This window comes from Hibiscus syriacus, unplaced genomic scaffold, assembly GCF_006381635.1.
Source record: "Hibiscus syriacus cultivar Baekdansim isolate YM2019G1 unplaced genomic scaffold, ASM638163v2 tig00111774_pilon, whole genome shotgun sequence".
Classification (NCBI taxonomy): Eukaryota; Viridiplantae; Streptophyta; class Magnoliopsida; order Malvales; family Malvaceae; genus Hibiscus; species Hibiscus syriacus.
In genome coordinates, this window is record NW_024063175.1 from 857,851 (window position 1) to 881,512 (window position 23,662).

Below are 23,662 nucleotides of genomic sequence, written 5' to 3' on the forward strand. Positions count from 1 at the left end.
TTTCAAAAACTATATACTATATATATAGTTTCAAAATGTTTTCAAAAATTATATACTATATATATGTTTTCAAAATGTTTTCAAAAACTCTATACTATATATATGTTTTTAAAATATTTTCAAAAATTATATATTAAATAATTTTCAAAAAAAAAATTATGTACATTATTAAATAAAATTCCGGGCGAAAATGAGTGACTACACATTGCATTACTTATCTTCATAGTGAATCGTCTATTATGGTCGTTGAATTGGAGCTTTTCATTTCATTGTGAGATTTCAAAAGGAATATGGGATTCATATGTGTAAAGAATTTTTTTTAATCTAACTAGCATTGAAATCTTAGTAGAACATCTCAGTTTTGATACCTCTGAGAGAGTCTCCAATCGAGTTTGAGTTTCTTCTTTCATCAGTTTTTTTTTCTTTGTGAATGCCTCTGAACATTGTTGAGCATCTGAATTTTGTTTACATGGTTGAGAAACCCTCGTTTCTATATAAAAATCTTTCTATATTGGGATCTGATAAATCCAAAAAGAGTTATTTATATCTGGGTCCGAATATAAATTTTAATTTGACAAAAATTCATATTCATATTTAAATTTAATATTTTATGATTTTGTACAACATATTCTATACTTCTAGTATATATACTTACCGGAAAAATGAGATTTATATTTAATATTTTTATTTATGGAAGATAAACTGTTAAGTTTGTACCTTCTTTCTCATGTGCCTTATTTTTTTTACTGCCATACATTCAGCATATATGATAATAAGCTAACTCTTCTTCATGTTTGTATAAAAATTTGTTGGATGTAGAGCAAAGAATCGTGGTGGTCCTCGAGACATGAACCACATAATTATTTTATTTATCCAATTTGTTAGATGTAGATCGAATTCTTTTGCACACCCCATTTCTTATATATAAGTTGGGATTTGCATTCAATCAGTAATTCCTAACAAAGAGTTTACCAGCCGATGTAATTAAGGATCCTGTAGATATCCGTTTTTATCCGGATCTACAAAAATATTATATTATATTATTATTATTATTATTCATTTATATATTATAATTTTGCAGGCCCCATTTCCGTTGACATTTTCTCACGAACAAACTAACCACTCTACACACACCAGAACCATTAATATAACCAACATTAATGTAATTTTTAGCACAACAGCCTCGATTTCTCCATCCAAACACCTGCAAATTTAACTCATACCAGGGGTTCTTTTTGGATTACAGACCTGAAAGATAGCATTTGGGCATATAAATAGATCCGTGGCCGACAAACAAATCTCCGGCCAAGCATATTTACACCAGAAACCCACTTTTAAAGTTGTCGACCCAAATAATTGCTCCACGCTCCAGCACCTGTTATTAAACACCGTCTCATTCCGGCAGATCCAAAATGACCAATCATTCTGGGAGACATGCCCTCTTCCATGAACCAGAAACTCAAGCTTTAGTTTTTATTTTTTGTAATAGTTTTTTTGAAGAAGGTTTCGACTTTCTTTTTGGCTGGGGAAAAGCTTCAAAGTGTAAAAAGCTTATCAAACGTGTTCAGTGTCACTGGAAGCTGCTGAAGAACAAGAGGTTGACGATCGTGAAACAGCTGCGGGAGGATCTTGCTCAGCTCATCAAACTTGGCTATGAAAAAACTGCTTTTAATCGGGCTGAGCAGCTTGTTAAAGATGAGAATATAATGGCGGTCTATGATCTGTTGGATCACTTCTGTGAATTTATTTACGTTGAATTATCATATATTCGCAGACACAAGGACTGTCCTAATGATATCAATGAAGCAGTTTCGAGCCTTATATTCGCTTCTGCAAGATGTGCAGAACTTCCCGAGCTTCCGGTGATTCGGAAGCTCTTCGGGGAGCGTTACAATCATCGGTTTGCCAAGGCGGCATTTGAATTACTTCTTGGGAATCTGGTGAACCGTGGGATACAAGAGAAGCTGTCCGTAAAATCAGTTTTGTATGATGTGAAGAACAGATCGATCGATGAAATAGTCCGAGATTACTGCCTACAGCCTGAAATTTTGGCACTCGCATACTTCCCCGAATTGCAACGCCGGATAACAGATGTTATGTCAGCTTATGATCCATCTTATCGCGCCTTGCATATACCAAGTGAAAATGGAGCAGTTGAAGATGATGACGATGAAAAGCCTGATGCTGAACTAGGTTCTGCTAGCAAGAAAAGAAGAGTACTAAATTAAACACCAAAACCCAAACCAAGGAATCGGAGGTATTTGCTTCGTGTTCCTTCTCCAGCCTTGGCCTCCACTCCACTCTTTCTGACCAGCTACGAGAAAGAAACGGGTTCTGGAAAAACAATAGCATATTTGGCTCCTATAGTTCATCACTTACAGGGTTACAGTCCCCGAATTGAGCGCTCTCACGGTACTTTTGGTATGTTTTATGCTTTTAATGGGAATTAGTCTATTATTTTTTAGAATGAATAATTTAAAATATTTCCGTTCTGTTTGTTTAAGCATGAATAAAATAAATTTTGATATGTTTGTGACAGCGTTGGTCCTTGTACCAACGAGAGAGTTATTTAATATTTTTTTATTTTGTTTTATTTTATTTATTTTTTATTTTTTCTCTTTGATTTATTTAACATTTATTTATTATTTATTATCTAACATTTTCGATTTTTTAAAATAAATTTCAACCAATCAAAGATAAGTAATTTGAATAGAATTTTTTAAGATTTAAATTTTAATTTTCGCTATTAAGACAACCGACAAATTAATTGATACCGAAAGGGTAGTATAAGGGTGCTAATCATTCCTTGACTATAGTTGACTCTCGAATCCGACATATTTCTGGTAAAACGCAGATCATGTAAGATGGTGTCCGATTAACTAATTTTTTTTTATAAAATAAATGATCGATGACGGCTCCAACCTATTTATTCACATCGAAGCCCAATTTGAGACCCACCTGAAAGACAGTTCCGACAGATCCAAACGAATTGATCGAGATAAAATCAAGAGAGCTATCTCCATTTTAATTTCTTATTTGATGAACTCAATGAATCATTTATATTAAGTTCTTGAATGTTATTGAACATATATGAAATTTAGATCTATTTACTAATGCAATTACTCTTTCTATTCGGTAACAAATCTTCGATTTTATGTGCTTGAGTTTATTGCCTTCTAAATATTGAGATATATTGGAAATAGTAACTATGGTATCAAGAAGGTTGTGGGTGCATCGTTAAGGGTTACCCGCAAGATTGCAACGAGAGTTGAGAGTTCATTATAAGAGATCGAGTGCTTATAGATCTAGAACCTCTTACGTCAGATATAGAGGCGGAACACAAGCTGTATTAGTGGGGCCATGACCCCAAATTTTTAAAAATTCATATTAAACTTTAAAATTCTTTAATATTATTAGTTAAACTCCTCTTATAATATTTAAATTTTTTCATTAAGTATCATCATTTTTTAAAAAATAATTAGACCCTAATTATTTTGGAAAAAATGCAAACTAAACCCTTCAAAATTTTTGAAAATTTTAATTTAAAACTCTTAATTTTTTAATGTTGATCAGATAGTAGAAATTATACAGAGATATTAATACTTCAAGTTATCTAACAAATGTACTTACACAGAACACCCAAACCAATGTGGAAAGACTATTGAATGCATTAAACTTTTGTGTGCAGGATGTAATTCCTAGCTCGAGCCGAACAAAACAGACCCACAACACTGAAATACAAACTAACAAATGTACTTACACAGAACACCCAAACCAATATCGGTCCTTCTACTTCTTCAAATGTGTTTCCAGCCACTACAGGGGGACTTTCTCTTTCACATCCTTCAGCAGATACTCCATACACAAGTCTGGGTTTCGGCAAATGCTCCCGGGAATCTCCGGTATCCCTGGTTACCAGGAACTGATCCTGAAAAATCATTATATGACAAATTCAAGAGTTTCAAGTCTTTCAGGGTTGAGTTGTTTCCAGGGATTTGGCCAGATAAGGAATTATGTGACAAATCCAAGGCCCTTAAGTTTCACATTTTCTCCAAACTTGGAAGTTCTCCGTCGAGATAGTTATGAGATAAGTTTAGATATTCCAGTCCTACTTCAAAGAGAACATCTGGAATCTCACCCCGTAACAAAATATCTGACAAGTCAATTCCAAACGTTGAGGACACTTTGAAGTTGAAGCTTAATACATTAGTCTCGGTGACCATGGCGGAAACTTTAATCTCGACATTTCTGATTGAAGTAAACGGCTCATTAGGTCCTCTGTCGCTGTTTCCATTGTTATTGTGGAAGCTAATATTAAAGTTACCATCTGGTATGAAACCAGAGAATTTGTTCCTGGAGAAATCAATCATCTGGATTGCTTCAAATGTGAATAGCCAGCTGGGTAGATTCCCACTGAATTTGTTATGAGCTAGGGAAAGATACTTCAGGTTCAACTATTTGGTTATCGCATCATTCAACGTTCCGGAGAAGTTGTTGGAGCTCAAATCGACGATCTCTAGTGATTTTAACCCTGCCAAGGTCAGTGGGATTTCACCAGAAATCTTGTTGTGGCTTACATCCAATATCTTCAAGCTATCCAGTGCATCGAGCTCGGGTTGAATTTCACCAGAAAGATTGTTGTTGTTCAGTATCAATGCAAGTAACTGAAAGCACCCAACAATATCTAATGGAATCAAACTCGACAAGGAGTTGTGCAACAAATCAATCACTTGGAGATGTGTCAAATTTCCAATCCTAGCGGGAATTTCCCCCGTGAGGAGATTATGAGAAAGAAACAATGCTTGCAAGCTCTTCAGCTCAGTGATCTTCAATGGGATCCTACCGGAAAACTTGCTGTGAGAGAGGTCCAGAAGAAGAAGGCCTGATTTTTCTGTTGCCGCTGCAATTTTCCCCGGTAGAGGGCCTGACAAATCATTGAAACTCAAATCCAATACAAGCAACTTTTCAGTAAACACAAGTCTCGGAGATAAACCATAACTCAGGTGATTAAACGAGAGATTAAGATGTGCCAATGCTTCCAGTGAGCCAATACAAGTAGGTATCCCTCCAACAAGAGAATTATTAGCCATTGACAGAACAGTAAGACTCTTTGTAGCAGCAGAAAAACAAGGCAAAGTACCAAAGAACTTATTCGAAGCAAGACTAAGATACTCCAACGATTGAAAAAACTCATGAACATTGCCTGATAAATTATTGTCTCCGAGATCCAAATGCCTCAAAGACTTCAAATGAAATAACCGGTCAGGTACCTTCCCATGAAACGAATTTGAACTCAAATCAAGTTTCTCCAAATTGCTCGAGAAGTTACCAATCCACCGTGGCAAAACGCCACGGAGTCCTCGGTTTCCACTCAACACAAGTTCCCTCAATTGCCCAAGTCTCATGATATCATCAGGTACAACTCCACCAAAGCTATTGCCACTAAGATCAAGAATCTTAAGACTACCCAATGAACCAAAACATGTCGGGATTGTGCCATTGAAATTATTATCAGACAATTTCAAATACTCAAGAAATGACAGTTCACACAAACTAGGGTGCAATCTACCAGACAAGTTCATATTAGTCAGGTTCACAGAAACAACATGACCAGTCCGCTTTTCGCAAGAAATACCGGTCCAACCAGTGCAGTTTGACCCAAACCAGGTGGCTAAGCTCTGTTCAGGGTTTGAACCGATGACCTAAACAATAACAGTGTGAGGCTTTGTCGTCAGGGTCAAGATCAAAACACTGAGATGGGTTAAAGGAACAGAGAGAGAAATATTAGCAAAAGCAAGAGTGGCAGTGCAGGTAATTTCGAGGATGCCCGGGGTTGAAAATCAGGGAAATCCGGTTCGAGTTCCATGAGTGAATCAAACTCAAAACAGAGACTAAAATGGCGAAATATGTACAGATTGAAGCCAAAATACAAAACCCATTTCTTATTATGCCTAAATGTTTGAAGCCATAAACAAAAAACTCAAAAGAGTAATGAACAGCACAGTAAATAGGGACGAAATCTTGAACCCTAGCTGTTTGTTTCTCGGGAAATTTAAGAAGCCAGAAACTGGTGAGAAAGAATGAGAGATGAATGAGAGATGAATGAGAGATACTTACTAGAGAAAGTGGAGAACTTTAGCAGATAAGCGGAGTGAGCACAGAGAGAAGCGAGAGAGGAATAATTTAGTAATTAGGCAAACATTCTCTTGCTTTATTCTTTTTAAAGCAAAGTCCACTTCTCATTATTACATCTTTATTCTTTTTGAGTAAACTACATGTTTAGTAATGTAACTATCACTTTATTTTTGTTTTGGTCATCAAAATATTTTTTTTTAAACTTATACCTAACGTTTAGTTTTGGTTTTATTTTTGTCACATACTCTTAAAAATTAACGATTTTTCTGATGTATCACCATAAGGTAATACCACGTCATCATTGAAAAAAAAAAACATCACTCTAGTAGTTCTGTTAATTTCGTAAAGGTAGATAACCAAAATGATATCAAAACCTAACGTTAGGTATGATTTTGAGAAAAAATAATTAGTGACCAAAGTGAAATAAAAGCGATAGTTAAAATACTAAACTTACAATTTACCCTTCCTTTTAAGTAAAGTCCACTTCTTTATTTCTTGTTATTACATTTCTGATAAATTTCTTATTATTACATCTTTATTCTTTTACAGGAATCCAGTGCATTTATGGACTCAATTTTGGCTAATAAACTAGAATCCAATTACATTTAAATATATGGAAAATTTTGCAGCAGCACAATAAAATATACTATTAAGGCGATACACTCAAATATATCAGTAAATAACTTATTATTATTAAGTAAATATTAAAAAGTATAATAATTTATCACAAACAGTATTTAAAAAATTATTATTATTTGTAGAAGTTTCAGGTTCGAACATTAGAAATTGTAGGATAATTAAACGTTTATTGCCAAATAACTAAGAGTCTTTAGAACATATATTATCACTTGTAAACACCCTCAATTAATGAAAAAAAAAGTATAATAGTTTATCTAAAATGAATCATTTTTTAAAATTTAATTTTAATTCTAATATAATTATAATTAAATTATGATTTTTTTAAAAAATAATAATTAATTTAAGAAGTTTAATTGGTTTATAATTAAATTTTTTAACTTATATAAGTTTAGGGTTCATGACATATTAACCCATCAAACACCATCATCGGTTGTCGATGCCACTGTGTCTCGGCGAAAATAGTTTTCTACAATATTCACTGTTGCTGGGGAGTTATATCAAGAGGAAAATCGGTCTTGTTCATCACCAAACGTCACCAAGATCGTCGTAACCTAGCAATCGACCGTCGCGAACAAAAATCGTTATCGTTTGTGTCGCCTGTCTCAACCATACCGACCACGATAATCAGTTCTCGTTCGTCCCCAGTCTCCGTGTGTAAGTCCATCGTCATTTATCTCTCCAATCGTCTTTTACCGATTTTTCTGTTTTAATTTTTAGTTAGGGAGATTAAGTCATCTGTTGTTCTTATAAAAGTATGAGATGAAGTAGGATCAAGTCTTTGAAATAGACATTTATTTCCAGTCATGTGATCAGAAGTTTCAAAATCATTTACCTTTACATGTTGGTTGAAGAGGGTTTGGATACACTAGTGGCTTTCAAAGGTCCAAACATCTTGGGAAGATCTTCTATATATTGTTTTGTGAAATTGCTTGTCTCTACAGTAGTGACTAGGTGGGATTATGATATGTGATTTATTTAGTTATTATTTCGACTTTAAATTGCTCCTTAATTGTTAGTTTTTGTGGTTGATTTGTTCGTTTTAATTCATTTTTGGTGCATGACAATAGATTCTGAAAATTGCACTAAAAGGACAGAATTATGCAATTTTTTATTTTCGAAATCAAGGCTGGATTAGTGGGCATGACTCCGGGCATGACGCATCTGACAAGGTGATGAGTCAACACCTTCTACAAAGTACAGTCAGCGCTTCTAGAAGGACGAATGGATCAGCCGCATGATTCTGCAATTCGAATTTGAGTTAAACTCATGTTTTTAGGATATTAGTTTAAATATTATATTATGTTATATTTTATCTTATCTTTGTTTTTAGTAATTTAGTTTAAATAGTTTTAAGTATTTTTCATTAGGATTTATCTCTTTATTTTAAGAATTATATTTTCCTTATTTTAGGATTTTAAAGGCTATAAATACCATATCAGGGTAAGCCTAGAAACACATTCATAAATCATTATTCTTCTTTCTATAGTTTTTAATAAAAGGTATTCTTTTTTTCAAAGTTCTTTGTTTTATTTTTATTTTCAAAAATGCTAAGTATGACTTTGGTCATGCTTAGCTAATTTTCTTTTAAGCCGAAGGCTAAAGCGATAGCTCAATTCCAAATGTGAGAATTGTAAGGTACTTAAATCGCTTCAGATTTCTCTTTCAGTTTTCTGGGCTTATTTTCAAATCAAAACAATTTTCAAAACCAAAATGTCAACGTTGGTCTGGATGTTGTTATGGTTAATGTGGGAGGAAGGATTAGCTTATTGAAGCACATTCGACTTTCTGGGAACACACTTAGCAAAATTGTTTGCTAAGAGGAAACTGAGATCGAAACCAGTTATTATTGAAACAACATAATCTGAGTCGACAACTTTTCGAGCCTCAATGTTTTTATATCTACAACGTTGTTGTTGCTTAGATCAATTCACAAACCGATATTAAAGATTGCACTTGGGTATTCGGTATACAAAACATAGTCACCAGGATTTGTCATTGTAGACAAGTGACTAGCATGAATCCTGAAGTATAGATCTATTTCGAGGATCCGAGGAAACTGAGTCAAAGTTGAAAGCATGAGGCTACCTTTTACAATAAGTTTTCTTTTCAAAACTCCAATTATTATTTTTTTCTACTTTGTCTTTATCTTATCTTCAAACAGTTTTAATCAACTCAAAACCCCTTATTTATATTATTATTATATCATCTTTTATTTTTATGTTTTATATTTTTAACCTTAAATTTCATCCATATCCAAACTCTACTGTTCAAAAACAAGAAGATAACTGAATCAGAAACTGTAGAGTCTCTGTGGGATCGACCCTTACTTTCCACTTGCTATATTTTCTTTATATTTCTTTTTGGATTAAGGAATTATTTTGACACGAAAACGACTCGTGTTAAATTGATGTCGTTACCAGGGACTAGCGGCAAGTACTGATTTATTTTTTCTTCATTTTTGATATATGACCAGAAGAAACCTGGGAGAATTAGTAGATCTTGACCCGAAGATCGAAGCACGAGTTCAAAGTATCCATGTACAAACGCTTTGAGAAAAAAGAAAAAGACAAGAAGAACAATAGTAGATTTCAAAAACGAAATCAAATCCCTAGACAGACTCTGAAACAGACGCATATAACGAAGATCAAATCCTGATGGTAGTAGAAGAAGAACAAATGATATGAGAGCTAGCCACAGCTCTTGTCACTCAGACGCCATTATGCATCACTTTTCCTAAAGTCGGGACTCCATTTCAGTTACGAGGCTTATTCATCTTCTTCCCACTTTCCACGGTCTTCCCAATGAAAATTTGCACAAACACTTATTGGAATTCCACATGGTTTGCACTAGCATGAAACCACAGGGAGTTACCGAAGATGAAATTAAATTAAGAGATTTCCCTTTCTCTTTAGTCGGCTTGGCTAAAGATTGGTTATTTTATTTACCTCCAAATTCAGTTAATTCATAAGCTGGCATGAGTCGAATTTTTCTTGACAGGTTATTCCCAGTGGTTAAAGCAATCAAGTTACAAAGGATCATTCTCTCCACTCAGCAAAAGAGCGAAAAAACTCTTTATGACTATTGGGAACGATTTAAAAAGCTTTACGTAAGTTGTTCGCACACGATTAAGTGAGCAAACGTTACTTCAATACTTTTATGAAGTCTTTTACCTATGGAAATGAAAATGGTAGATTCCGCTAGCGGAGAGCATTAGTCAACATTACCCCTTTTCTTGACAGGTTATTCCCAGTGGTTAAAGCAATCAAGTTACAAAGGATCATTCTCTCCACTCAGCAAAAGAGCGAAAAAACTCTTTATGACTATTGGGAACGATTTAAAAAGCTTTACGTAAGTTGTTCGCAACACGGATTAAGTGAGCAAACGTTACTTCAATACTTTTATGAAGGTCTTTTACCTATGGAAATGAAAATGGTAGATTCCGCTAGCGGAGGAGCATTAGTCAACATTACCCCAACAACATCGATAGAGTTGATTTCAACCATGGCCGCCAACTCTCAACAGTTTTCAAGTGAACCCAGCCGATGGGTTCAAGAGATAAGTGCCTTTTTCCATTGAAAATAAATTAGATAAATTAACAAAAGTAGTTAATTCACTTATTGCATGAAAATTGGGGTAACAATAGCATGTGGGATATGCACGAAGCTGGGCCATCCGAAAGACTGTTACCCAATGATACAAGAAGGAGGCAATATAGAAATCAATGTCGTAGGAAACTTTCCAGGTCCTCCACAGAGACCATACAACCCATATAGTAATACTTATAATACGGGATAGCGAGACCACCCAAATTTCAGCTATGCGCTGAATCAAAGGCCAGCTTATCAACCAAGACCTCCTCATCAACAAAAAACACAAAAGCCATCATTGGAGGAAATCATAGAAAATTTAGCAATTTCACAAGAAAAGCTGGTTACATCCCAGGAAAAGCTGGTTGCATCTGAGCAAAAATTCCAAAGCTGAACTGAAACACATTTTCAAGAGTTGGATAAACAAGTGAGCTGAGTGGCTCAAACTGTGGGGAAATTGGAACACAAGGAAGACTACCTTCTCAAACAAAGTTAAATCTGAGAGAGAATGTTAGTGCCATCACACTCCGAAGTGGAACAGTCATCTCACCCGAAGTTCCAGAAGAAAAAGTCACACATTTTGAAGAAAAAGAAGAAACACCACCTCCATGAATATAAAGTACATCTGTATCACTTCCTCCTTCTTCTTCTCATGAAATCGCACCACCCTTCCCATCAAGATTGATAAATCGTGATAAAAGAGCTTAAGAAAGGGAGATCTTAAAGGTGTTCCAAAAAATTCAAGTTAACATATCTCTTATTGAAGTAATTCGACAAGTACCGAGGTATGCTTGATTTTTAAAGGAGCTTTGCACTACAAAGTGGAAATTAATGGGGCACCAAAAGGTAAATTTGGGAGAACATGTTTCCGTAATTTTTCAACAAAAGTTCCCACCAAAGACGAAGGACCAAGGTATGTTTGACATACCTTGTAAAATAGGTAATTTTAAAATTAAACGGGAAAATATGTGACTTAGGAGCTTCAATCAACATTATGTCATTTTTCTATTTATAAAATGATTACTAACGAGCCTTTGAAGGAAACGGGAGTAACCATACAATTGGTTGATCGATCCATGATCTATCCTGTGGGAGTGATGGAAAATGTCTTAGTGAAGGTCAATGTATTATTTTTTCCTGCAGATTTCTATGTCATTGATATGGAACATGATAGGTCGGATACTTATTCCGAAGTACTTTTAGGTCGACCCTTCCTAAGCACTGCACATACAAAGATCGATATTAGAAGTGATATACTAACAATGGAATTTGATGGTGAGATCGTTGAATTTGATGTTTACAAAGCAATGAAATACCCGGATCGAGTTGAAAGAATTAATTTTGTTGATATTTTAGACCCTTTAATTGATGAATATATTGAATATAATCTTTCCATGAATCTTGAACTATGCCACAATGAGGAAAAAACGAGTTTGAAAATATTTTTTAATCAATTCTGATTTTTTTACCTTCCTCTAAAACTAAAATTTTACCTTCTGTTTTGCAGGCACCTGAGGTAGAATTAAAGCAGTGACTGGAACACTTGAAATATTCCTTTTTATGCGAAAAATGGAACCTTACCAGTGATCATCTCAAATAAATTATCTGAAGAAGAAGAGGAAACTTTGGTAACGATGTTGCGTACGCACAAAAAAGCCATAGGATGTACCATTGCCGACATTGAAGGATTAAGTCCCTCAACTTGTATGCACAAGATCAAAATTGAAGAAGAAGCAAAGCCATCACGAGAAAGACAACGCCGATTAAATCCACCAATGATGGAAGTAGTAAAGAAGGAAATTTAAAAGTTCCTCCATGCTGACGTAATCTATCTGATATCGGATAGTAATTGGGTAAGTCTGATTCATGTGGTTCCCAAGAAATGGGAGTCACAGTGGTCGAAAATCAAGAAGGGGAATTAGTGCCAATAAGAGTTAAAAATGGATGTCGAGTCTGCATTGATTATAGGAGGTTGAACTCTCTTACTCGAAAAGATCATTTTTCTCTTCCCTTTATAGACCAAATGATTGAAAGATTAGATTGAAAAACTCATTACTTTTTCCTTGATGGTTTTTCAGGTTTTTTCCAAATCTCAGTAGCGCTAGAAGATCAGTAAAAAATGACTTTTACTTGTCCCTTCGGTATATTTGCATATACACGAATTCCCTTTGGTCTTTGTAATGTATCGACCACTTTCCAAATATGCATGTTGAGTATATTTTCCGACTATGTGGAGAATGGCATCGAAGTCTTTATGGATGACTTCATAGTTTATGGTAATTCTTTTAGTGAAAGTCTTGATAATTTAAATAATGTACTTAAAAGATGCTTAGAATATAACCTTGTTTTAAACTATGAAAAATACCATTTTATGGTTGATAAAGGGTTAATTTTAGGTCATATTGTTTCCTCAAAAGAGATTGCGGTTGATAAAACTAAAACATATATTATACACTCAGTTCCTTACCTCACAACTGCAAGGGATAATCATTATTTTCTTGGCCATGTAGGATTTTTCTATAAGTTTATTAAAGACTTTTCAAAGATAGCACAACCTTTATGAAATCTTCTCTAAAAGGATCAAGACTTTGATTTTGACTCAAAATATAGGGAGTCTTTCGATTCATTAAATGAAAAGCTTATTTCATCCCCAATTGTTCAGCCACCATATTGGAGTTACCCCTTTGAACTTATGTGTGACACATTGGATACTAGCGTTGGAGTCGTTCTCAGCCAAAAAATACCCAAAAAGCCACATGTCCTTGTCTATGCATCCAGAACTTTAGACTCGGCTCAGAGAAATTATTCCACAACGGAAAAGAATTATTTACTATAATTTTTTCTTTAAAAAGTTTAGACCATATTTGGTTGGCACTAAAATTATTGTTTATTCTGATCTTGCAACTTTAAGATATTTGATGAGCAAAAAAGAGGCAAAATTGAGACTTATCCGATTGATCCTGTTTTTTACAAGAGTTTAACTTAGAAATCAAGGAAAAGAATGGGTGAGAAATTCTGGTAGCGGATCAGTTGAGTCGAATTCCCCTTTCCATAACTGATCCACAACTTCGAGAAGAATTTCCTGAAGAAAATCTAATGGTGGCACAAAGCATAACTCCATGGTTCACGAATATGGTTAATTATTTGGCCACAGGTAAGTTAACATTAGATTTGTCGAGAACTGAAATCAATAGAATTAAATGAGAATCCCGATATTATATTTGGGATAATACTTATTTATTGAAGCACTGCTCGGGTTAGGTAATTCGACGATGTGTTGCCGAAAATGAGGTACATTCAATTTTACAATTTTGTCACTCTTACTCTTGTGGTGGTCATTTTGGGCCAAAATGTACAACTCATAAAATTCTTGAATGTGGTTTCTTTTGGCCTAACATCTTTTGAGAGTCTTATCTATTTTGTAAAACTTGTGAAAGATGTCAATGTACAAGTAATTTAAGCCGTAGAAATGAGATGTCGCTTAATCCGATACAAATTTATGAGATTTTTTTATGTTTGGGGAATCGATTACATAGGTCCTTTTGTTTCTTCATATGGAAATACTTATATAATTTTGGTTGTTGATTATGTTTCCAAATGGGTGGAAGCTAAAGCTACCCATAATAATGATGCTAAAGCTACAATTACTTTTTTTTTGAAAAAAATCTATTTTTTCCAGGTTTGGCATGCCACTGGCTATAATAAGCGATAGAGGAACTTACTTCATTAACCCAATAATTGAATAGTTGATGAAGAAAATTTGGAATAACTCAAAGAATTACTACCACTTACTATCCACAAACAAATGGAAAGCCAGAAGTATCGAATCGAGAAATAAAAACAATTCTTAAAAAAATTGTTAAAACATACCGTAAGGATTGAAGTCTAAAATTAACCAATGCACTGTGGGTATACCGAACCACTTATAAAGGTCCCATTGGTATCTCTCCATACCAACTAGTTTTCGGTAAGCTGTGTCACTTGTTGGTTGAATTGGAGTACAATGCATATTAGGTAGTTAAACAGTGTAATATAGATATGGACGCGATTGGTGAGACTCATAAATTACATGTTCAATAACTTGAGGAAATCTGGAGAAACGCCTTTGATAGTACTCGGATATTTAAAGAAAAACAAAAGAATTCAACGATAGTAGAATTTCTTTTAAAACTTTTTCTATCGGTCAAAAGGTTTTACTATTAAACTTTAAATTTAAACTTTTTATAGGAAAACTCATATCAAAATGGTTCAGACCATTTATAAGTGACGTAAGTATTCCCTCATGGTTCTGTTGAAGTTGAAGCTAACTCAGGAGTTCGATTTAAAGTTAATGGTCAATGGTTGAAGCTGTATTATGAAAATGCTTTGGTTGGTCTAATTAAAGAAATCGAGTTAAAGGAACCCAAATACTGAAAAAAGGGTCATCGAACTAACGTCGTTAAACAAAGGTGCTTGATAGGAGGCAACCCATTTTATTTCATTTTCATTTTATTATTTTTTAAAATACTTTATTTCATTCCATTTTATTTTATTTTATCAGATGCTTAATTTTATTTTATTTTTCTTTGAACATATTTAAAATTCAATCGAATACACAACCTTGGAGCAATGTTTAACGTGTGGAGGCAGCACCATAATTCAATAATAAGCGGTGCAGGTTAGCAAAACCCCCCACATAGCGCACGATAGAAACTCCCACAACCAATTTTATTCTATTCTGCCCCAACTTAAAATTTTGGGGCCTATTTTTTTGGTGGGTCCCGCCTTACACCAATCTTATTCCTTTTAAACTTCCCATGGACCCATCTATCACTCATTTTCAAATACATTTCCCCCTTTTTGTTCTTTACTCACGTGAATCAACAAAAAGCCAAACCCCCATACATTTTTTACCCAGGCGCACAACACCACCTCTTTCTTGCCATATAATTTCTTTTTGCTTAATCGGCCGATTCACTCTAACCCATCACCACACCGCCGAACGCCGCTTTCCTTACGTAGGTTATTATCACTCGTTCACGTTTTCCTTGCACCACCAATAAACCAGGGTAGTAATTTTGTTCCCTCTCTTGTGCTTTAATATTCATATTGGGACAATATGTTTTAAGTGAGGGGGTAGAATTTGCTATCAAATTATTTACTTGCTTATTTGATTGTTTGGAATTGAGTAGTTCTGATATTGATGTGTTGGAATCTTTAGTTGTCATTCTTGAAATTTACTTTATACTCTTGTTTCTTTTTAGATTGTGACCATGTTTTGATTTAATTTAATTTGCATGATGGTGATTTGTATGCTGGTGATTTTCAACTAAATATTGATATTTCATGCATTTGTTCATGGAGATGAACTTGACTCATTACATATAAGCCTTTTCTTGTGAGATTCAAGCCTATCGAGCATACATTTTCTTTCTTGCTCATTGTTTGACTTGAGTGTACCAGACTAGTTATGATATTCTAGAACTTGTAATCTCAATGAATATCGAGACTACATGATGGGCATAATGTTTTAATGTGATAGGGACACATAAGATTAAACCCATTTTTTCCAAAAAGCCTACCCATTTATATCCACTGGTGAACCACTTTTTGAGTCTTTATCATTTTCTTTGTTTTACACCTCATAATTAAACCCGAATCCTTTATTTTAATTTCTCATCTCTTTTCACACCCTTGTCGAGACTTGAGATTTTGTATCATTCTTGTCCCATGAAAAAAAAGAGAAAAATATGAAAGGAAATGAAGAAAAAAAACAATTTTGTAAAAAAAATGTACATTGTTCAGTGTTTCGAATAGAAAAAAAAACAAAAGAAAAAATACTTTGTTCGAGTGAAAAGAAAAATAAGAAGGAAAAATCGATTGTTTCAAATAACCAAATAAAAACATTCAAGTACCAAGTACCAAATAAAGCATCAAAGGTCCAAACAACATAAATATATCAAATTCTTATGTATGAAATGATATGGACTATTTATGATGATAAAGAAGGAGGGAAAGAAAATCTGTCAAGCTGATGTTAAATCGCTAAAACCTCCTTTATCATACGAGCCTCTATAGCATCCTGACAAGTCACAAGCTCATCAAAACATGCATCAACGTGTTCTCGGAGAGATCCAACAGGATGAAGCATCATCTCCTCAAAATCTGGAAAGAAAGTCACAGGAGGTGTTGGGTCTACATGAGCTTCTCTCTCGTGCTCATGTTCATTATCATTATCATGAGCATCATCCATATCATCTCCATCATGATCATCGTCATCCTCATGCTCTTCATGGAAATTACGAATCCAACGTATGCATCCCTTGAGCTTGTCAATGTAGTCGATCTTTGCCATAGTGCCGATGCCAATGGTCCTCTCATCGAAAGGGAAAGTGTCGGGCTCATAAGAAGTGTTAACATCAAGAAGCTCAAATAAATGGCTAAGGTGGATCACATATAAAAGGTTCGGTCAAGCCTTGAATTTGATCACGCTCACGATGTCTTGAAAGATCATGCTAGCGAGGTGGAGCTTGTGACCTTGTTTAATGCAACACATCCACCAATAGTTGCTATCTCGTACGATAAATAACTTCATACCATGAGCATAAATGCAATGGGTGACAATAATATGAAGCAAACGATAATAAAGGGAGAAAAAATGGCTCTATTATTTCGAAGACACATATTTGGTTGGAAAGGGCCTTTTTTATTATCATCATCGGTAAGAGGAAGATCAAAAGATTAGGCGATAAAGTCGGGGGTGATTGTGATGGTTTAACCCATAAGGTGAGAAACAATGGTCTAATAAAAGGTGTCATCATGAGAAGCGGATGACACACAAGCGTTTGAATAAAAAGCTCGAACCAAAGAGGGATATATTGGACCATGAAAGTTTAGAAAATAAAAAAGTTTCATTTCCTTCAATTTTTGCTCACAAGGAAATCTCAAATTGTTTAAAATTGAAAATCAATTTTTCGAGTTTCTTTAATCAGCTGATATGAAAAAAATAAGTCATATCGTTCACGGGCTTTTGGAATTTTTGAAACACTGACCAATCCAAGAAGCAACTTGAGGGTTGCTTGAGGATTGTCCTTTTGGTGCCATGGTTTTTCGTTTTGCCATTTTGAAAGATTTTTTTTAAGAAAAATGAGTTTAGACCAAAGTGGATATTTGAAGGATGCTAAAAGATATTTTTTGAAAGAATTAAAAAACAAATTTGAGGATAAAAATAAGGTATGGTCGAATGGTATTGGGAGGAGGTTTTTGATTGGAGAATTTTATCAAACACCTTGTGGGTGAAAGATAAAAGTTTGGGTTTTTGAAAATTTTTGATAATGAATAATGCTCCCTGCAACAAAACAACAATATTTTCAATGAAAATTAATTCTCTAACCACCTAATTCAACCCAATTTTTTTTTGAATTTAAAAAATTGAAAATGATAGGGTTTTGAAAAATTCTTACTCAAATATGATGATTCTTCAAAAAATAAAGAATGATGCGTTGAAAGGACATATGAGGGAAGAATCATGCACAAAACTTGGTTGAAATCAATTCAATTTGAAGGATTTTGATGAAAAATTGATTTGAGAGTGTTTTGGAAGATTTGGTTCGAAATATTATATAAAAAGGTTGATATGCGCCTAAATAGAGGCCTAAAGTGATCAATCCAAAGCAAAAATAGATCGATCCTTTTTGCAAAGGGATCAATCCTTTTTTTGAAGTATGCAAGGGATCGATCCTTTACACAAAGGGATCGATCATTTTTTTGGAAAATTGTGCTTTTACTCCAAGGACCAAATTGGATGACACTTGACTCAAATATGATGCAACCTAAGTCATATTATTGATTAAAAATTAATTCTAATGACTATTAAGATACTAAATGTGCATGAAAGTTAACTATAAATATCAAATTATGCAAAAATTTTATTATTGATCAATTTAGATCATAATTTGTACAAATAAGGTCCAAATCAAGTCACAAAATCATACAATGGCTCTAAAGATCCTAAAAATGCATATTTTCAATTTTTCTACATTTAAACATCATATTCTCAAAAAGCAACACATATGATCATTATAAAGCATGGAGAACATGATTTCACAACAAAAGTCAAATATTGCAAATTTAAGGCCAAAAATATCAACATAAGAATATTAGGCCATAAACGTGCAATTCGTGCAATAATAAATCCCCTTAACTAATTGCAATTAAGCATTATAGTGGGGACACTCAATCATGTATATTAACATATAAAATCACATAGAAGCACAAAATTGCATGAAATTGAAATATTTTACCACTCGAATCAAATTTTATTTGTTAAGTCTCCCATTCTTCAAGTGTATTTCCTTAGTGTGTCTAAAGCCTCCAAATAGCTTGATATTGTTCACCATTGCTCCAACACACCTACAAGAGATACTTACTTGCCCCAAATTACTTTGGGTCTATGATTGTTAGTTTCAATGCTTCTAGTTCCCTTGGGAACCCATACTTGTCTTATTTTATAGGATTTTCTTTTCTTTATAGGATAAGTATTTGAATTATGACCATGATATTGACAATGTGAACATTTTTCTGTTATTGACTTTGATGAATTGTTTAAAATGACTTATTTTTCTTAATTAAGCTTTCAAGCTTAATTTTTAAATCAAAGTTTTCATTTTCAAAATATTCAATTTTGGTTTTTGAAAACTCCAAATCTTTTCTTATATTTTTTATTTTCAAAATTCAATTTTTCTTTTAAAAGAAAATCATTTTCATTTTTGAATTTAGAAATTAATTTCTTATATTTGGAATTCATGGTCTCAAATTCCAAATACAATTCATCATAAGCAAATTGTAACTCATTAAAAGAATAAGAATTTAATTCACTAGAGTGAGAAGTTACCCTTGAATCTTCTTGAATGGCCATGAGGCAAAGGTTGACTACTTCATCATCAGTGATGTCCTCATCACTCCAAGTAGCAACAAAAGCCTTCTTCTTTGGCTTGCTTGATCACTTTTTCTTCAAATGGGGACAATCATATTTCATATGCCCGATCTTTAGCAATTGTATCATATGATGAGATCTTTTTTTTTCTTTTTGAAGACATAAATTTCTTGAATTTCATGAAAAGCTTGGTTATCTCTTCATCTTCATCCAACTCTTCACTAGAGTTTTCTTCATCTTCATTGGTGGACTTAAAAACAATGCCTACCTCCTCATTCTTGTTCTTCTTTCCTTCATATTCTTCTTCTTGTTCTTCCTCCTTTACCATCAACTCATGAGTGAGAAGAGAACCAATAAGCTCATCAAGAGTGAGAGACTTTAGGTTCTTAGCTTCGATAATCGTCGTCTTCTTCGATTGCCAAGAATTTGGAAGAGTGTAAATCATCTTCATTACAAGTTTCTCATTAGGGGATGGATTCTCCAAATCCCTTGAGATCGTTAACAATAATGAAAAATGTATTCGTCATAGCTTTGATGTCTTTATTCGGTTTCATCTTGAAATTCTCATAGTTATGGTTGAGAAGACCAATTTTGGTTTCCCTCACTTCATCAGTTCCTTCATAAGTGACTTGGAGCTTGTCCCATATCTCCTTGGAATTTAAACAAGAGGAGACTCTTCTATATTCATCCGGGCCTAATAGAGTTCCAAGCTCCTAGATCGTTGGCTGAATAAAGAGCATCATCCTATTCTTCAAATAGACATAATTTACACCATTGAAATAAGGTGGCTTATTAACCGGTTGAGGGTCTTCAATATAGTAGGAGTCAGAGGTTGAATCCATATTTTAAGGTTGATGTAAAAATTGCAAGAACTTTTCAAGGATCGTCTCAAGAGGTTGTTAGACCTTTGAATGAGTCAAGCTCTGATACCAATTGTTAACTTTATCGATCAACCAAAATACACCAAGACGAGGGTGAATTGGCTTGGTGGAAGCAATCGAAAAAAAAAATTACACAACGATTTAGAGTGGTTCGACTTCTCAACCAAGTCTATATTCACTACCTTAGCTTCCTCACTAAATATTTCTTAAATCCACTAAATTTGCTTTCCTTTAAGGAAAATGTGTAACCTTACAAACACTTTAAGGTGTATACCCCAAAACCTTAAATATACACTCTCCTAAAGAGTTGTTACAAATCTAGCAAACAAAAAAAAACCTCACAAGACAAATATGTTCGCAAATAATAAGCTCTCACCCAAATCAGACTTGAGCAAAATTAAACAATAAAGCTGACAAGTGTGTTATAATGAAAAGATTAAGAATCTAAGCAAAAAGGACTTCTTTGATGTTGGTATATTTGTTCAATATGATTTTGGTTGACCTTGGGATGCTTTGACCTTCAATTTATACAATCTCGATCAATTATAGTCATTTGGAGCCGTTGGAGATCTGATAGGTATGAATCATAAATATACCTCGTTAAAATTCTTGTGTTCTTTCGTTATCTTTGCCCGATTCATCAACAATTGGTATCAGATGTCAGGAACAAAATTCGAAGTTGCGAAATTCGATGGTCAGAGTAACTTCGGATTATGGCAAACGAGGGTGAAGGATCTGTTGGCGCAGCAGGGGATCCTGAAGGCTTTGCGACCTACAAAGCCGGCGTCGATGGAGGAGGATGATTGGGAAGAATTACAACAGCGAGCGGTAGGAACCATGCGATTATACTTGGCGAACGAGGTTATATATCACGTCATGCATCTTTCGTCTCCAGACGAAATTTGGAGGAAGTTGGAAAGTCAGTTTATATCCAAATCCTTAACGACAAAATTGTATCTAAATCAGCGGCTGTATGGGCTGAAGATGCAGAACGATCATGATTTGGTGCAACACATGAATGTCTTCAATCAAATCGTTTCTGATTTGGCTCGGCTTGATGTGAAAATTGAGGATGAAGACAGAGCGATGATTCTGTTGTGTTCGTTGCCTCCCTCTTGCGAACACATGGTGACTACTCTTACATATGGGAAAGAGACTATCAATGTTGAGGAGATTACTGCAGCCTTGTTGGCTCACAACCAGCGGAAGAAAAATGCAGGGGAAAACTCTCAAGCCGATAGCTTATACGTCAAGGGTAATCGAGAATGTGGACGGAAGCCAGAAAAGGCAGGGTCTGGAAAGAGGAATTCCAGATCCAAATCTAGGGATAAGAAGGCAATTCACTGTTACAAGTGCAAGGAGGCGGGACATATGAAGCGAGACTGTTCGAAGCTGAAAAAGCAAACTGATGAGAAGCGTGATGTTTCATCCAAGTCTGTGAACATGGTCGAGGATGAAAATTCTGATTGCAGTGAGGGTGATATGCTTTCTATTTCAACGACTCAATTGACGGATGCGTGGATTCTTGATTCTGGATGTTCTTATCACATCATGCCAAATAGGGAATGGTTTTCGACATACAGGTCGGTTAATTCTGGTTCTGTTTATTTTGGTGATGATCGATGTTACAATATTGTTGGTATTGGTGATGTCAGAATTAAGATGTATGACGGCTCTGTTCAGACGTTGAGTGCTGTTCGGCATATCCCAGATTTAAAGAAGAATTTGATTTCTTTGGGCACTTTGCACAAGAATGGTTTTATCCCTAAGACTGATGAGGATAGGGAGACCATTCGGATTGTTAAAGGAGCTTTGACAGTGATGAAAGGAAAGATGACGACAGAGAATATTTACAGGTTGTTAGGGAGTACCGTTATATGTGGAGTTCATTCTGTTGAGTCCTGTGATTATACTTCAAAACTGTGGCATATGCATCTTGCTCATCTTAGTGAACGTGGTATGGCAGAATTACACAAAAGAAATTTGTTCCATGGTGTCAAAAGTTGTAAACGTGATTTTTGCAAGTATTGTGTTCTTGGTAAACAGACTAAAGTCTGTTTCAAGACTGCGAAGCACACAACTCAAGGGATTCTTGATTATGTGCACTCTGATGTATAGGGGCCTTCCACGACATCGTCTCTGGGTGGATCTAGGTATTATGTTACTTTTATTGACGATTTTTCATGGAAAGTTTGGGTGTATTTTTTGAAACAGAATTCATACGTTTTTGAGAAGTTCAAGTTGTGGAAAGGTGAGGTAGAAAACCAAGCAGGATGAAAAATCAAGTGTTTGCAGTCTGACAATGGTACGGAGTACACTGATTCATAGTGCTTACACTTCTGTAAGGAGCACGGGATTAAGAGACATTTTACAATACGCAAGACACCACAACAGAATGGTGTTACGGAATAGATGAACAGGTCATTGAATGAAAGAGCCAAATGTTTGCGGTTGAATGCGGGTCTTCCCAAACACTTCTGGGACGAGGCTGTAAACATGGTGTGTTATCTTATCAACATATCGCCAAGGGCATAATTGGCTGGGAAAGTTGCAGAAGAGGTATGGATTGGTCATAATGTTAGTTTTGATAACTTATGGATTTTTGGTTGTCCTGCTTATGTGCATGTACCTGCTGATGAGAGATCCAAACTTGATGCAAAATCGAAGGAGTGCATTTTTCTGGGTTACAAGAAAGGTGTCAAAGGATTCAAGTTATGGGATCCAGTTGCGAAGAAAATTGTGATCAGTAGAGATGTTGTTTTTGATGAACAATCCATGTTGTAGCAGAAGAAAGACATGACAGTGGTAGATTTCGAGCAGTTTACAGTTGAGAAAACAAATATTTCTCAACCGACTTCTGGTGGTTCTGCTACGGATGATTTGCAGGATTATAGTCTCGCTAGAGACAGGGTGAGACAGACGAATATAAAGCCCCCGAGCAGATTGGGTTTTGAAGACTTGGTCTCTTTTGCACTTACTGTTAGCAGTGATGATCCGGTTACTTTTCATGATGCCGTTACTAGTCAGGAAAACGAAAAGTGGATGGCTTCCATTGTTGAGGAGATGAAGTCTTTGAATCACAATCGTACATGGGAGTTAGTTCCCCTTCCTGAGGGTAAGAAGTCGATTGGTTGTAAATGGGTGTATAAGAAGAAACCAGCAGTAACAGAAAAAGAGGGGGAGAAGTTCAAGGCTCGCTTGGTAGCAAAGGGTTTTTCACAGAAGAAAGGAGTTGATTATGATGAAATATTTTCTCCTGTGGTTAGGCACACTTCAATCCGAGCAATACTTGCATTGGTGGCTAGTTGGGATTTTCATTTAGAGCAGATGGATATTAAAACTGGTTTTTTGCTTGGTGATTTAGAGGAGCAGATCTACATGCGACAGCCTGAAGGTTTCACTCAACTTGGAAACGAGCATTTAGTTTACAGATTGAAGAAATCTTTGTACGGGTTGAAACAGTCTCCGAGACAGTGGTATAAACGGTTTGACTCCTATATAATCAA

The 23,662-nt window shown here is 34.9% G+C and overlaps 1 protein-coding gene and 1 pseudogene across 1 annotated transcript; one reads left to right on the top strand and one right to left on the bottom strand.

The window, feature by feature from the left end:
* Positions 1-1,412: 1,412 nt before the first annotated feature.
* Positions 1,413-2,228, top strand: LOC120170199. Its single transcript, XM_039178181.1, has one exon. The coding sequence runs from the start codon at positions 1,413-1,415 to the stop codon at positions 2,226-2,228; it is 816 nt and encodes a 271-aa protein (XP_039034112.1).
* Positions 2,229-3,644: 1,416 nt separating this feature from the next.
* On the bottom strand, positions 3,645-16,695 carry LOC120170200 (annotated as a pseudogene).
* Between the last annotated feature and the right edge of the window lie 6,967 nt (positions 16,696-23,662).

What these genes read in the sequence shown, in the direction of transcription:
- LOC120170199 (XM_039178181.1), top strand. Translation starts at nt 1,413, where the DNA reads ATGACCAATCATTCTGGGAGACATGCCCTCTTCCATGAACCAGAAACT.